Source organism: Microtus ochrogaster, chromosome 2 (genome assembly GCF_000317375.1).
Source record: "Microtus ochrogaster isolate Prairie Vole_2 chromosome 2, MicOch1.0, whole genome shotgun sequence".
Classification (NCBI taxonomy): Eukaryota; Metazoa; Chordata; class Mammalia; order Rodentia; family Cricetidae; genus Microtus; species Microtus ochrogaster.
The window spans coordinates 41,644,859-41,661,553 of record NC_022010.1 but is presented as its reverse complement, the minus strand read 5'-3'; the positions used below and the strand labels follow the sequence as shown (position 1 = coordinate 41,661,553).

At 42.0% G+C, this 16,695-nt stretch overlaps 1 protein-coding gene across 4 annotated transcripts in view; it reads right to left on the bottom strand.

Annotated features, from left to right (window-relative positions):
* The window catches only part of Pcyt1a (phosphate cytidylyltransferase 1, choline, alpha), a 50,119-nt gene that overhangs the window by 20,960 nt on the left and 12,464 nt on the right, over nt 1–16,695 (bottom strand). For all 4 annotated transcript variants that reach the window (XM_013351571.2, XM_005344846.3, XM_005344844.3 and 1 more), the window contains exons 2-3: nt 8,872–8,998; nt 6,102–6,201 (exon numbers count right to left, since the gene is read on the bottom strand). In XM_013351571.2, coding sequence (XP_013207025.1) covers nt 6,102–6,201; nt 8,872–8,988 — 217 coding nt within the window. In that variant the 5' untranslated portion in view covers nt 8,989–8,998. The remainder of the gene's footprint in view (nt 1–6,101; nt 6,202–8,871; nt 8,999–16,695) is intronic.

Genomic DNA, 16,695 nt, shown 5'->3' with positions numbered 1-16,695 from the left:
AAAAAAAAAAAAAAAAAAAAAAAAAAAAAAGAAAAAAGAAAATTATCTCCCAGTTTATGAAACCAATTCCAAGGCAAAATAAATAAAACAAACAAACACTGGCATAACGCTTGCTGTGCTCCAAATGAGAAATCCCAGCAGTCTAAGGAACTTGGTCACTTTGACACTGAAGACGAGCTGTTTCACTGCAGGTGTAGAGGCCAGCAGTAGGAACACTGGCCCCTCTTTAGGAAGAAGGGCCAGAGCCCCATCTGATGGACAGATCTGAAGGACACAACTTCTCCCTCCTGTCCCAAGGGCTGTAAGCTTTGCACAGTGGTATCCCAGCCAATGAGGCTTATTCGGGGTATGATTATTGCTAATTAAAAACTCTTAAGGGCTGTGGATCAGGGAAGAGGAAATGGTTATCAAGAGGTTTGGGTTTTTAAGATAGTTTTTTTTTTTTCACAAGCATATAATTTTTTTTTTCAAGACAGGGTTTCTCTGTAGCTTCGGAGCCTGGCCTGGGACTCCCTTTGTAAATCAGGCTGGCCTCAAACTCACAGAGATCCATATGTCTCGGCCTCTCAAGTGCTGGGATTAAAGGCGTGTGCTACCACCGCCTAGCTCATAATTTCTTAGAAAGGAAATTTAGCAATATTTACCAAAGTCAAATGAGAAATGCCTGGCTCCTTTGACCTGGCCATCTCATTCTGGGAAACTCTCTTTCAGATATACTTCCACTGTGGTATTATTTGCAATAGCAAAGGCGTGAAGACAACATTCCATTGGAAACTGAATCATGACAAGGTGGGAGGGGATGTAAGCTAAGGGCCACACTGGCTGCTGTAGGAGGGACACATGCGGCTGGGAGACACGAGCAGGAAGAGGAAGATGGCTCCCGTTACGTTCTTTCAGTACTCTGTGGATGTCATATCATCAAGACGTATTCATTTTACAATACAGGAAACACATTTTTGTTTGTATTATTTAAGCTTTTGTCTAGTATGTATGCGTGTGTATGACACAGAAACAGAGACTGAGCACATACAAGAATGCCATGTGAAATGTAGACAACAGCAAAAAGGCTCTGGACGTGAACTCAGGCTGTCAGTCTGGGAAGCAGGTTCCTTTACCACTGAGCCATTTGATAGCCCAAACTTTTGGAATAAAGTAAACCATTAATACTGTTCTATAATATAAGAGTCAGCTCAAGGTGTCAACCAGTTACCTTCCTCTTTAAGCTTATTCATCTATAGGACAAAGTAAAATAAAACATGAGTCGTACAATCAGCTGGGCAATGGTGGCACTCACCTTTAATCCCAGCACTTGGGAGGCAGAGGTAGGAGGATATGAGTTCAAGGCCAGCCTGGTCTACAGAGTGAGTTCCAGTTTGTGATAGAGAAACCCTGTTACAAAACCAAACAAGCAAAAAATAAAAAAAAAGAAAGCAAACATATACAATCTTAATCCTTGAACTAATGAAGAAACTAACATTGGATTTTCCCAAGCAAGGCTAAAGGGGCTATTATATGACACTTGATCCCAAAAGGTAAAGGCTAGAAGACAGTAAAAGCTATTACAGTATAGCCAGGGCAAAACAAGGGCAGCTTGGCCGAGGAATCACACTGTCCAGAGAGTGGAAAAGCTAACGTTACTGAGGGAAGTTGCTTGCCAGCACAGTAAACCATCACGGAACCTTTCTCCAGCCAACCTACACCTCCATGTGTCCTGTTACCTCTACAGCATCCTTCCTGGCCATTGACAGCTCAGTGTGCTGAGACCTCACCTCCAGTGTTCAGTAACACAGGCTGCTATATTAACCAAGTGGTCAGCAGGAGCCACTGTTGCACAGGTCTTGGGAAAAGCAAGCACCAGAAATTCTTTTTTTTTTTTTTTTTGGTTTTTCGAGACAGGGTTTCTCTGTAGCTTTGGAGCCTGTCCTGGAACTAGCTCTGCAGACCACCAGAAATTCTTTAACCAAATAAAGCACACCCCGATTGGTAATCGTCTCAGCTTACTAAGAGCAATCTCATGTTGCCCTTGCCCTCTAGGTTATAAAAAAGGTGGCTGCATTACTCTGGCTAAGTAAGCTGGGCCAGGCTCAATTCCCTGTCTGCTGAGACACCTCCTGGAAGCCCTGCCTTTGATCCCTGTTAAACCCACTGCTGCTTCACCATCTTCCAATAGATGCCTGAAGGTGAGCTCACAGCTCTACCTCTGACTAAAGACTTCTACAGTGCACAGCCTCCCTCTTAGGCTCCCTTAAGTTTCCTAGTGAAAACCTTGGAGAGATGAACAGTTATTAGAATTCCCTGACTGGTACAAGGGCCTTTTGTGTTTTATTCCTTGTCCTACACTGACACAAATATATTCTTATCTAACATAAGAAAAGATACAGCAAGAGGAAGATGCGAGAAAAAAACAGGAGGTCAAACCAGTTGGCCAACTTTACAGAAGAGCTCGCTAAACCACCAAACTTGTGGCTCTCTCTCTGAGGACTGAAGTTCGGTTCCTAGCATCTATGCGGCAGCTTGCTACCACCTGTTACTCCAGTCTCAGGGATCCGATGACCTCTTCTGGCCTTCTCTGACACCAGGCATATACATGGTGGGCATACACACATGCAGGCAAAACACTCACACATAAAAAGACTAATAAAAAATAAGATACAGTAATGTCATCAAAAGGCCCCTCTCATGGCTTAGCATAATCCCACAAAGAGCAACGCCTCTCAGCTGCAGAGAAGACCAAGACGAAGGGTCTAGGCTTTAGCCTCCACTGTGGCACTTGCTTTCTCCCACTGGAGAGCTGGCTTACTTCTTAATTTCTGTTGACTTTAGCTGCTTTCTTAACTTTTTCATATATATAATGAAGATAATCTCAGCATTATTTAGAAATTACATTCTACACTGGGTGGTGCTGACTCACGCTTTAATCCCAGCACTCAGGAGATGGAGACAGGAAGATTTCTATTAGTTCGAGGCTAGCCTCATCTGCAGAATGAGTTCCAGGACAGTCAGAGCTATGCAGAGAAACCCTGTCTCAAAAAAAAAAAATATTTTTTCTAAAACTTTTTTTTTTTAAAGATTTATTTATTTATTATGTATACAACATTCCTTCCGTGTATGCTTGCATGCCAGAAGAGGGCACCAGATCTTATTATAGATGGTTGTGAGCCACCATGTGGTTGCTGGGAATTGAACTCAGGACCTCTGGAAGAACAGTCAGTGCTCTTAACCTCTGAGCCATCTCTCCAGCCCATTTTTCTAAAACTTTTAAATAATTAAAATCAGTGTTTATAGGGCGATGGTGGCGCATGCCTTTAATCCCAGCACTTGGGAGGCTGAGGCAGGCGGATCTCTGTGAGTTTGAGACCAGCCTTGGTCTACAGAGCGAGTTCCAGGACAGGCTCCAAAGCCACAGAGAAACCCTGTCTCGAAAAACCAAAAAAAAAAAAAAATCAGTGTTTATCTATTAAAAGATTCAAAACCTGGAAATACTGTAGCACATTTTCTTTTCTTTTCTTCCTAAACACGGTCTTCAGGTCTCAGGCATGCTAAGCACATGCTCTCCCTGAGCTCTCCCTCAGCACACCACTACTTTTTTGTCGGTTTCTGATGCACCACGGTGATGCGCGGATGCTAACAACAAACCGCAGAACTGTGAACAGACCTGAGCAAAGTGTAAATTCTGAATGTGTCATTACGCAATGCATAAAGCTGTGGACTACAAGTCCTACTATGACGGCTGACTGTGAAACGTGAACTGTCCGTCAGCATTTTGAAATCTGACCTCCAGGCCTGCCTAGCTGAGTTCAATTCCCAAGACTTATGGTAGAAGAAAACCAACTACTGAAAGTTGTCCCTGACCTCAACATGTATACTGTGTCACACAACCATACACACACACACACACACACACACACACACACACACACACATACAAAGTAAGTACATAAATGTAATTTTAAAAATCTAACAGGTTACAATAGTGAAAATCTGTCCCGATAACTAAATAAATTAAATTTACTTCATGAATAGAAAGGCTATGATCAACGTGAGCCATATCTAAATATTTTGCAGGAAACAAGTTCTCAGGAACTAGATTTTTGTTGTCTTAGGAATCTAGGGATCATAATAATTACATAGCCAAACATGGTCAAAGGGTCTTGGGATTCCTAGTCATCGACATTGCCCAGCAGCCGGTATAGCTGTATTTTACTACTCTTCACTTAGAAGGAAACAAACAAGCACAATTAAGAAGTAATCACAGTGCACACCTTTAATCTTAGCACTTGGGAGGCAGAAGCAGGTGGATTTCTGTGAGTTTGAGTCCAGTCTGATCCAGAGAGAGTTCCAGGACAGCCAGAGCTACAGAAGAGACCCTGTCCAAAACAAACAAACAAAAAACAAACAGAAGCAGTCACATCCAGCAGAGGTGGAGCCTTTATCCCAGTGCTGGGACAGAGGTGGAGGGGCTGAGGTAGAAGGTCTTTGTGAGTTCCAGGACAACTGGGGAAAAAGGATCAAGGGCTAAGATTCATAAACACATTACATCTGTATGAGAATGTGCTGTGGTTGTAATGGCCTCTTACTCTGTGTTTGCCTAGAGCTAAGTCCAGCCCTATATTTGTAAACAGAATACTTATCAGAACTGATAAAGAAGTAGAAAAAAGGAAAAGAGAATGGAGGATTTATAGACGAGAAGGAAAGAATATCTGCCTGCGGCAGTATTTACAGTAAATGCTTATGAGGGGTTTCATTTGTTTGTGAGGGTAGGTAGTTTGGTTTGGGGTTGTTGTATTGGGTTTGCTTTTTGGTGTGTGTGTGGGAGTGTATTTTGCCTGCATATATGTCTGTGTATCTGGTTCATGCAATACCCACAGAGGCCAGAAAGGGTGTCAAGCCCTTGAAGCTGGAGTTAATGGGTGAGTCATCCAAGCCCATGGTGGGTGGATTTTGAGACAGGGTCCCAACTTCAAGGTGGGTGGATTTTGAGACAGGGTCCCAACTTCAAGCTGGCCTCAAATTCTCTAGTGGTAGCCAAAGATGAGCTGAAATGATCTTCCGGCCTCCACCCCCAGCTGAGGTTACAGGTGTGCCACCACACACCTGGGTGCTTCTATTTATGGTGATCCCCAAAACCAACTGTCCAAAGCAGAAGAGTCCCCAGAACATATGTTAATAATTATCAGGGGCCAATGACACAGTTCAACAAGTAAAAGCACTTGTCACACAAGTCTGGGTTGATCTCCAGAACCCATGAGGAGACAGTAGGAAAGAACTCACCGTTTCCTGACTTCCACACATGCTGTGGCACACATGCCCACATATACACAGAATGCACACACACACACACACACACACAATCAGTATGCACACGCACACACGTGTACACACATGCACGCACATGAGTGTTCACTAAAAAACTACTTGGCCAAAATTGTTAACTAATGATATATATTAAACCTATAAATAAAGAAAATGGGCGTTCAAAATAATAAAGCAAGAATTTTAAAAAGCATACAATTATATCATTAAAGATAAAATTAAGTGATGAATCTTTCCCAATGAGATGTTTTTGTCTTCAAATCAGGAACATCATAGTTGACTGACACTATGAGAAAGAATTACGGAGAAAATTCTGAGGCTAGGAAAGATACATGACAGTTTGATATATTAAATATTTCAGTATTTATATAAATAGACAACATCATAGGGCAAGAAGTACAGCTGAGTAGATAGAATACTTGCCAATCATGAGTTTGACTTCCCTGTACCACAAAACAAATAAGATCACAACCCAGCTAGAGCTAACATCTATCTTTTCTTTCCTGCCACAATGGGGACCAAACCCTTTGTGCTAAGCGGCACCCGACCAATGGGTGACATTCTTAGACATCAGGCTAAATAGTTGTGAGGGTTTTGTTGTGGTTTGGTTTTTTATTTTGTTATGTCTTCTGTTTCATGATAGCAATGCCAACAATCCAGGGAATAAATGTGTAACAAGGAAAAACGTTTACAATTTTATAGAACGAGGCTATCCTCTGCAACAGAACACTGTGGCAGACTAGCCCGCTAAAGACTGTAACAAACAAAACAGTTAAGTGGTTACTTACAAGGAGTTCCTCTGCAGGCTTCTTCCATCGTTACCCTGACATAGGGCTTACTAAAGTCAACTTCAATTTCATCAGAAAAAGGAGCTGGCTGCCGTAAGCCCTGAACAAGAACATGACAGAAAATTAAGTCAGATGCAATGGTGTCCAATGAAGTGCTCAAAATAGCACAGCTTTAAAGAACAGACAGTTATTCCACGATGTGACAGAAACTCTATAACACCGAGAAGGGGGAAAGTGCTCCAAAGTGAAAACCTTCTTCAGACTGAATAAACCACAGCATGGAAAGCAAATGTCTTTCTGGTGGTTTCAGGATAAAACCGAGCAATCTGACTGGGAACCTAAGCTCAGTTCCAAGAAACTGGGACTACTGAAATAATCATGTTTATTCTTTCCTTCATCGATTAATTATGGTGTGTTCCATTAAATCCATCTTGCAGCCCTGTGAAGACAGCATAGTGCTTGCCTAGGCTTTGTTCATGGATTCAATCTGCTAATATATTGTTAAGGGTTTTTTGCATCTCAGTTTGTGAGAGACTTTAAGTTGCAGTTTCCTTGTGGTGTTTTGTCTGGCTTTGACATGTAGTGTTCCAAGCAATCAATGGTTTAATCAACTAATGAATTTTCTGACTATTTAGTAACTGTCTCCAGCACACCACTGATACAGCCTTTCAATGTTCACAAGATCTGGTCTTTTAGCTGAGTGCACTATGTTTTAATAAACGCAAGCTTTCTACTTGTTTCATGAATGCTTTATTAAAATTTGGCTGAGGAGACTGAACGGCAGGGAGCATGAGGGAACACTTCAAACGGGATAGACGCACACACACATGTTGAACTGTGCCCTGGGTTTGACCTGTGGCAACATCAACATGAACCTAAACTTCAGCAGCTTCCTACTGCTGCTCTTCCTTGTCCTATCTCTGAGTATTCATTAGCACAGGTTTCTGATGGCCACAGAGCAATTCTCTTTTGCCCAAACAGTCTACATAATAAAACCAGGTCCTTGCAGAATAATCATTATTTTCATAATGCCAGGGGAAAGGCTCTAGAGAAAGAGATGAGAACAATGGAGCGGGGAGATTCTATCCCTTAGCAGGGATGTTCAATCTTTTGACATTGTGAAATGACGAGTTATCATTTACTCAAGTTCGTGCTCAAGGGCTGTGCAATAAAAAGGAAGCAAGGAAGGGAGGGAAGGAGGGGGAAAATGTCCCAAATTAAAAAAAAAAATTCACTATTTTGACGAGGCATATATATATATATATATATATATATATGTATATATATATATATATATATAAATTTTGTATTCATTGGCATATCTGCATGAGGGTGTCAGAAGCCCTGGAGTTACAGACAGGTGTGAGCTGCCATGTGGATGCTGGAATTGAACCTTGGTCCTCTGGAAGAGCAGTCAGTGCTCTCAACCACTGAGCCATGTCTCCAGCCCCTCAAGGCTTTTTATTTTTTATTTCATGTGTGGGCGTTTTGCTTGCACATATGTTTGTGTGCAGCTTATATGCCTGGTGTTGGCAGAGGTCAAAGGAAGGCATCAGATGCCCTGGAACTGGAGTTTCAGTTGGTTGTGAATCACCACATGGATGCTGGGAGTTAAGCCAGTGCCGGTAACCACTGACCATCTTTCCAGCCCCAGGTTAAGTGTGCTCGGCTGCCCCATAGCTCTCCTTGGCCACACATGGTCTGTGGGCCATGGATCAGAACAAATTATTTCCCCCATCCCTCAGTTAATGTCAACTTCTTGGTACCTTCAGTTTCCTTCTAGCTGGTACTTTTCACCTATATATGACTTGTGACTGTCTCCTTTTCTTGCCTTTGTTGTTGTTATTGTTGCTGGTTTTGTTTCTGAAACAAAGGCTGGCCATGAACTATATAGCCCAGTTTCTTAAATCCTCCTGGCTCAGCCTCGACTGTTCAGATTATAAGTATTTACCACAACTGGGTCATAGCCTCATCTTTGCAATCTCAAAGCAGCAACTGGTACCCAGAGGTTCTCAATATGTGTTGGCTGAAAAGGGACTGTGGAACCTTAGTCACAAGCAGAACCCTGGCTTTTCCTCAGTTTAGGTGCTTTACTTATACATATATACATACCACATATATTTATGAGTGAAATATACTTAGGCTAAATTTTAATTTTTATAAATAATTTTATGATTGATTGATTGATTTACTTATTTTTGGTTTTAAGAGATAGGGTTTCTCTGTGTAGCTCTGGCTGTCCTGGAACTTGCTCTGTAGACTAGGCTGGCCTTAAACTCAGAGATCTGCCTGCCTCTGCCTCCAGTGTGCAACCACCATGCCCAGTGAATCATTTGTTTTTTGAGAGAGAGAGAGAGAGTCTGAAATGGGGTCTAAGGCTTGGCTACAGATAGTCTCGGAAGAACAGAGATGGAGGTGTACAAAGGAGCCAGTGAAGTGCAGAAATGACAGAGAGGACAGGAGGACACGGGACACTGACACCATGAGATGATACCCACACCCAATTACTAGCAGAAACTGAAATGTCCCTATTTTGTTACTACAAATTTGATTTTTGGTTTGATACTTGTATATCTTCCAAATTATCCTAGTCATTTTTTTCAATGTCCATGTAAAGCTTCTATGACTGAGCTCATTCATAAGATGGCAAGAAAGCACACCATCCTTCACCATCCTTCACCATTCACGCTACCTAGAGCACTAACACCTGTGTCCGTGCTCCACCGCTGTCTACCTCCGTCCCCAGGTGCTCCCGGCCAACTTCACTTACGACTGAGCAGTGCTGCACTTTTGAAGGAATGCCATCTTCCTCTGTTGCTCCATTAGGGCCAGGTGCCTCTTTTCTCCTCTTCCTCGAATTGACTTTAGCTGAACTCTGTGCCTCCATTTTCTTTTAACTGCTCAAAAAAAAAATGTAGAAAATGTCTGAACCAGTATTTGAGAGACACAAATGCACTCAGCAAACCAGTAATTACAGAGCATACCTTTCACCAAGATGAGCCAATGGCAATAAAGAAATGCAGAAAACACCACTGTGAACAATGGCCACAGTTTATCTCCTGCTCCGAAACTTACTCCCCAGCACTGCAGCCCACACACTGCCCTTTCCCTGTCTTGACTGTGTGCAGAGGGCTTGAGAAACTTGGCTGAGGAAGACTCCTATCCAAATCGAGTTAGCTGAAGTGCCTGTGGCCAGGGCTGTCAGATTCCCATCTTTTGGGATTTGGGAATACACACTTAGACTTTACTGATTACAAATTCCTAACCTGAAATACAAATACCGTGAAATCTAAAGTATTTTAGCAGACTGGGAATGGGTAACCTATACAGACTTTTTGTTTGGTTTGATTCTGAAGTATATGAGGGGATTGGGAAGTTAAGACAGGGTCTCATGTAGCACTGGCTGGCCTAGAACATAGGGTGGCCTCCTACTTGTGAGGCACCTGCTGCCTCTAACGTCCAAATGCTGGTATTACAGGCAGGCGTTACCACCCCCAGCTTATAGAACCCTGCATCTATCACAGAAACATAGCAGGTGCGATGGGAAAAGCTGTCTTTGGTAAAGTGCCCTTGCCTCAGCCTTCTGGCACTGGATTACAGTTGTGAGTCACCATGCCATTTCTTCTTCTTTCAGGGTCACCACCTAAAGCTGGCTCAGAATTCTCAACTGATAAACACACAGAATCTCTCTCTCTAAAAGAAAACCTACTTTTCTGTCTAGTTAAGCAGGAAGTATCTAACACCTCCCTATCCTGAGAGTCAGAACAACTGATGTCCTGTTTAGATGTGGGCTTGTCTACCTCTCCAGTCCCAGTAGGAACAGCTGCATTACAAAATTTTACTACAGTTATTTGTGTGTGTGTGTGTGCGCGCGCGCACGCGCGTGCACGCACGCACGTGTACATATATGTGGAGGAGGGGGAAGTCAAAGGACAACTTATGGGCACTAGCTCCCTCTTTCTACCACACAAGCCCTGGGGCTTGGACTCAAGTTGTCAAGTCTGGTGACAAGTGCCTTTATCTGAAGAACCACCTGTTAGCCCCAAATTTGCATTTTCTTGGGTAATACAGTCTGCATGAAGCAACAAATTTCTTTTGAATGATGAATTATTAGGCACCATCCAGAAACTGGGGATAGAGGAAGCTCTATGATCATCTGTCACTTCTGCCTACAATAAAGAATGGCATAGCGGAAAATCGCTGAATAGAAGAAGACAGGGAACGAGGCATCCCTGTTTGCCTGGATGCCTCCTGTAAGCCTCTTGAGAGCTGTCCTGACCAGATGTCCTGCAGCTGTGCTTCCCTTTCCTCCCTCCAGCTCAGGCCCATGTGGAAATGTGTCAAGATCTACAAGAAACCTGGCCTGGTTCTTAAGAGGCTGAAGTGACAACACCCTGTGAGTCATGGCTAAGCTGAGCCTGACACAGAGAGATAGCAGTGTAGACTGACAGGAGCACCGCCCAGAAACTGCCTTTCATCACAAACAAACTGGCCTGGAAGAAGGTGAAGTGCCAGCAACACTGAGTACTTCCAGTTAACAATGAACCTCTGACTATGCACTCATCTGACAGGCTTGCTAAGACCTTCCCATCACAGGGCTCTTTTAGAAGCTGCTCTCTCAATACTTGGGCAGCAACGGCTGGCGAATGAAGAGTTCGAGGCCGGCCTCCTAGCCTATACGGCAAGTTCCGTGTTGGCCTGAGTTATATAGCAAGATCTTGTCTCACAAAAGGAAAGGCTGGAATTGTAGCCCAGTGGTAGACTTGTCTACCATGCAAAAGCACTCGGTTCAATTTCCAGCACTACAAACACACAATTACAGTGTATCCATATCTATACATAATTATTATTTGCCAATTAAAATATAATACAGGCTGGTGAGGTGGTTTAGTAAGAAAAAGCTCCCAAGTCTGATGACCTAAGTTCCATATCAAGGATCTATACCGTGGAAGGAGACAACTGATTACTGTAAGCTGTCCTTTGACCGCCACATATGCACATGCCTCCCATAAAAAAATGAGGAAGCAAAGAAAAGTAAATGTAGCAAAATTAAATGCAGGTAGCCACTATTTTATCAATTGATACATGGAAGCCACATGCAGGGTTCCTGGAGGCAGTCTTTCTGTCTTGGCAGACATTCCCAAATAACCACTCAGGGACTTATTAGTTATAAATGCTAGCAAGTAGCTCAGGCTGGTTACTAGCTAAGTCGCACAACTTAAATTAACCCATTTATATTAATCTATATTCTACCACATGACATTACCTCTTTTTTATCTTGCACTTCCTGCTTCTTCTCCATGTCTGGCTTGCAACTCCTCTATCTCTGCCCTTCTTCCCAGTGTCCTTAGTCTGGTTCTCCCCCCAACCTTATCCTGTCCAGCTATTGGCCAGTCAGCTTTATTAAATCAATCAGAACAACATATATTCACACAGTGTAAAGAAGAATACTCCATATTTCCCCCTTTTGTCTAATTAAATAGTAAAATTATATACAACAAAACAGTTCTTAAGTGAGAATTAAAGTTAGCAATACCCAACCCATTTGTATTTGGCAAATTTAAAAAAAAATACTCTATTATTTATCCCCATAAGTCTAAAGTTTTATACCTAATTTACCTTTTATTATAACTAGGGAAAACTTTATGACTATCTAGTCTTCAACTTCTTTAAGGACTCCAGAAGGGTGAAATGTTACCAACAACATAGATATCTGGCTGCCTTGACAGTCACCCAAAGTACTTATATATCAATGGGGCATTCATCTTTGGTCTACAGGCCTAGTATATCTGACAGACTTTTCTGAGAAGCAGGGATTTTGAAGGACTGTTTTACCTTGTCTTGGCAAAGTTCAGCAGTCACTATCTTTTGTGTTCTACTTGTCCAGTAAGGACAGCATACTGTCAGCAGTCCAGGCAAGGGCAGTTTCTTGCCCAGTGGCTAACTTTTGCCATGAAGAAAGCAAACTCCATATGGAGAGTCTTTGATGCCCATTATCTTCTCTGAAGTAGATTGGGGCTACCAGGAGCAGACATGTCTCATTGTCATAAAAAAAAATCTATGATATCAAAACATCTTAAATGCCATATTCTATAGATCTCTGAAGTGTTTGAAGATAAACTGCTTATTTAAATATCTCTGTATGGCCTTGAAAACATACTTAACATGACTATAGGTTTAACTGTAATAGGTGATTACCAACCTATCTTTCTTTATTATCCTAAATAGTTTGCAATAATAACTTTCAAGGACTAGAAATTTACATTACATTGTTAGATGAGCTGCATAAGTATAATACTTTTAAAAAGAGTAGAAACATACAATATGTTCTAACAAAAATAACTTCAGATTTGTATCAATATTCAAAAATACATGCCAATGTAAAATATTTAAGACTAGTAGTTGCTTTTTTGCCTTAAAAGTAGAGTCAATAATCTACCCTTTAATCCTATCATTTCAAGGTTCCACCTTCAGAATGTTTGATAAAGAATTCCAAACCTGTCATGTGACAGTTTGCTGAGGAACAAGATATTTACACAATGTCAAAACATCTCTCCATTGATTAATTATTAATTACAAAGGGAAAAGGGTTACCTTGATAGCGGGGGGGGGGGGGTCATGCCATGAAACCACCCATAATCACTTGTCTACTATGAGGTGCTAAGGACACACCAGCCACACAGCGTGTCAGGAGGAAACAAGCTCACAAGCTCCCACTGAAGGACGTCCCACAAGGAGCCTAATCTTCAAAAACTGTTGGTCATGAGAAACAATGGAAAGCTGAGAACTAATTTTCCAAAACTGGTGATTGTGCTATCATGCAGTACTTGTTTTTAGGAGCCATACATTGAAGCTTCCTGAAACAAAGTCATATCTACAACTTACTCTAGGTACGAGGAGAAAGAGGAAGGGGAAAAAAAGAAAATATTATTTTTTGACAATGCAAAATATTTGCAACACATGAATCTAGGTGAGGAATATGAGATTTTATCTTAATATTCAGGAACTTTGTGATTGGCTTTCCTTTTTATGATTTTTCCCCCACACAAATAGAGGAAGGGAAATCGAGGAAAATGTCATAATATATATTTAAAAAGTGGAGCTTAAGTATAACTCAGTAGAGCACTTGCCCACCAGTCACAAGGCCCTGTGCTGGATCCCACACTGAGGAAAACAGTACAGTATGGCCCTAGATTTAGCACGAGAAAATTCATCTTAGGGTTCCTGCAACTTTTCCATAAGCTTTCCTTTTCAAGATAAAATGTTTTGTTTAAAAAACAAATATCTCTACAGTTTCCTGAACAGATCAGCCCTCAAATGAGATCATCTCTGGAGTTCCTTCTTAATCCCAATTTGTTGACTCCTAACATGAGCTGCATAAGGCATGCTCATGTGCTATATGACGAATGCACATAGCATTGCTACATAATGCATGCCATATTTTACACTCTTGAGGTATAATTGACACACATTAGACTGCACAAGGGGATGGAGGATGGTTCAGTAATTGAGAAGGTAGACTGCTCTTCAGAGGACCCCAGTTCAGTGCCCAGGACCCACACAGGCAGCTAATAACTGTTGGGAACTCCAGCTCCACAGGAATCTTGTGCTTCTGGTCTCTTTCACACTACACTCACATGAACACACCCACCACATACACACATATATACATAATTAAAATAATAAAAATAAATTTAAAAATTAAAATGCGCCGGGCGGTGGTGGCGCACGCCTTTAATCCCAGCACTCAGGAGGCAGAGGCAGGCGGACCTCTGTGAGTTCGAGACCAGCCTGGTCTACAGAGCTAGTTCCAGGACAGGCTCCAAAGCCACAGAGAAACCCTGTCTCGAAAAACCAAAAAAAAAAAATAAAATAAAATAAAATAAAAATTAAAATGCAACTTTAAAAAATATAACTGAGGCACTGAGATTTGTCTCTACTGCATAGTACTGGCTTTTTGGGATCCTAGTCTGTTTGGATGCACACCTTCCTAGGCCTGGATGGAGGGGGGAGGGCCTTGGACTTCCCACAGGGCAGGGTACCCTGCCCTCTCTTAGGACTGGAGGGGGAAGGGATGAGGGTAAGTGGGGAAACCTGAGGGGAGTGGAAATTTTGATTCCTAGTATTAATAAAGTAATAAAAAAGAAGTGTAATTAGTCAGTAGTATTGAAGGCCTGCATATTAGAAATTGGTTGTTGCTGCTGCTGCTGTTTTTTCTGCAAGGCTTATTTTCTTCAATATTAAAGAAAAGTAGAATAAAAAATAAATGGAATGGGGGTTGGAGAGATGGCTCAGCGGTTAAGAGCACTGACTGCTCTTCCAGAGGACCTGGGTTCAATTCCCAGCACCCACATGGCAGCTCACAACTCTGAAAATGCAGTTCCATGAGATCTGACACCTTCACATCAATGAACATAAAGTTAAATAAATCATTTAAAAAAAATAAATGGAATGAATGGCTCTACAGTTTGTAATAAAATAGTGTTAACATACTAACTTCCCATACATTTTATGACACAGTTGATATTTTAATTATTATATAGTGCCAACATATAAGCAAGCCAAGAACATGATTTCTGAATAATTTCATATCTTCAAGGATAACTTTTGATAATGCCAATAAAATATATCAAAAATTATATATATAACTGTAAGGCTGGGTGTGGTGGTGTATGCCTTTAATCCCAGTGATAGGCAATTTCAAGTTTGAGTTCCAGGACAGCCAGGACTACATAGAGAGACTTTGTCTCAAATAACTAACGTGATAGACAGACAGACAGACAGACAGACAGACAGACAGACAGACTGACTCTGGGTCCCATAAACCTACCTTAACACCTACTGAAGGGTGGAGCCCCAGAAACCTCCTATTAAGCTCCATCTCTTAGAAGTCCCACTACTCTCATACAATAAGGGCAGAACAGACCTCAGCTATACAGAACACAACTTACTGGAGGACTTACTGACAGAAGTTTGGTCATAAACAGTATCAAGTCCAGTTAGAGCCTGCAATTTGGGTCAAAGGGATGTGTTTATTTATGGGTCAGGACAAAAATGACTATCATGGCTGGAATGTACCTGCTTTATCTTAAGATAATACTAAGGAGTCAAGAGCAATCCTGGATCAGGAGTCCTATGGTAAATCGCTACATGTAGTGATTTTATCCATTTATGGTTTGCTGGGGAAATATGCCAAAAAATTAGCTATGATTACTTAGTAACAATCATGGTGGCTACAATTCAAGACTGTAGTCACGTCAGTCCATAGCCCTATCATCTCACAGTACGAAAATGCTTTTAGTCCATCCCACAGCCAAGGGCATAACAGGTTCCAGTGCCACTCAAAAGGCCAAAGTCTCATCTGACACTCAAGGCAACCACCTCTATTTCTGATTCCTTGTAAAACAATAAGTGAATGACATACCTCCAAGATAAAATGGTGGGCCAGGACTAGAATAGATATTCCTTATCCAATATAAGGCTAGAGACAACCAGAAAGGATCACCCAGTCCAAAGCAAAGTCTGAAACCCAGCAAAGACTCTAACTGAAGAAATGCAAGCCTAGCAAAAATTTTATACATTTGCTGAGAAGTGAGTCCCCAAGACCTCTGCTTATCACCTGGGGCTGCTTTTCCACACTGCCCAAAGCTCTGCCTGGCACACACTTCACACTGCTGATAGCCGTACCTTTCTGGGGTCTCAACATGCCTGACAACACAGAAACAGTCTATCTGGGCTCTCTGAAGAAGTTTCTACCCTGTGAGAAACTCTGCCTTGCTTCCTAGGTTTTCCTTTGAAAGCTGGGTAGAAGCCACCATGACCCCTTAACTCTTGCGTTCTGCAAGTCTGCATTCTCGGTACACAGACACTCAAGTACAAGCTGTACCTAGACCCATGTGACTCACGTGCAGCCACAAAGTGCTTGGCCAGTCTGAAACAGAGGAATGAACCTAAGGTACCTCCTCCCCAGGGCACTGCTGAAATAATTCTGTTCTGCAAGTTCTCTGTGCCTGTGAAGGGAGAATAAGCTGATTTCTGAGCTACACTACACACCTTTTCCAACCATCCCAGTGCTAAGCCAATACCACTCTCTGGTACACAGCTTCCTGGATGCATCCTTCCGAAAAGTTTCTGCACCCCAATAAGCCTCTCTGCCGACACAATAATCCAAATCAGACCAAATCAAACTGAATAAGAAAAGGCCCAGGTTTAGTGGATACCAATGCTCCAAGATGGCTTTCCAGGCCCCCAGAGAGGAAAAGGGAAAGGAAGACTGGAAAATCAAGAGTTTGTTCTCTGGGAGAACAGTTTAAATACCCTTTGGGAGTGGTCTTGACTATCTCTGGGGAGGGGGTCGTCGTTTGGTGGGCTTTCTGGGGGTGGACTGAGGCAACTCCCATGGGAGGAGACTTGGCGTGGAACTTCCACCCAAACATGCTTTGGATATATGAATGCCAGGAGCATATATCCCTTCTGCCAGGAGATAGCTCAGTGGTTGTCTTAGTTACTACTTTCTTCTTCTTCTTCTTCTTTCTTCTTCTTCTTCTTCTTCTTCTTCTTCTTCTTCTTCTTCTTCTTCTTCTTCTTCTTCTTC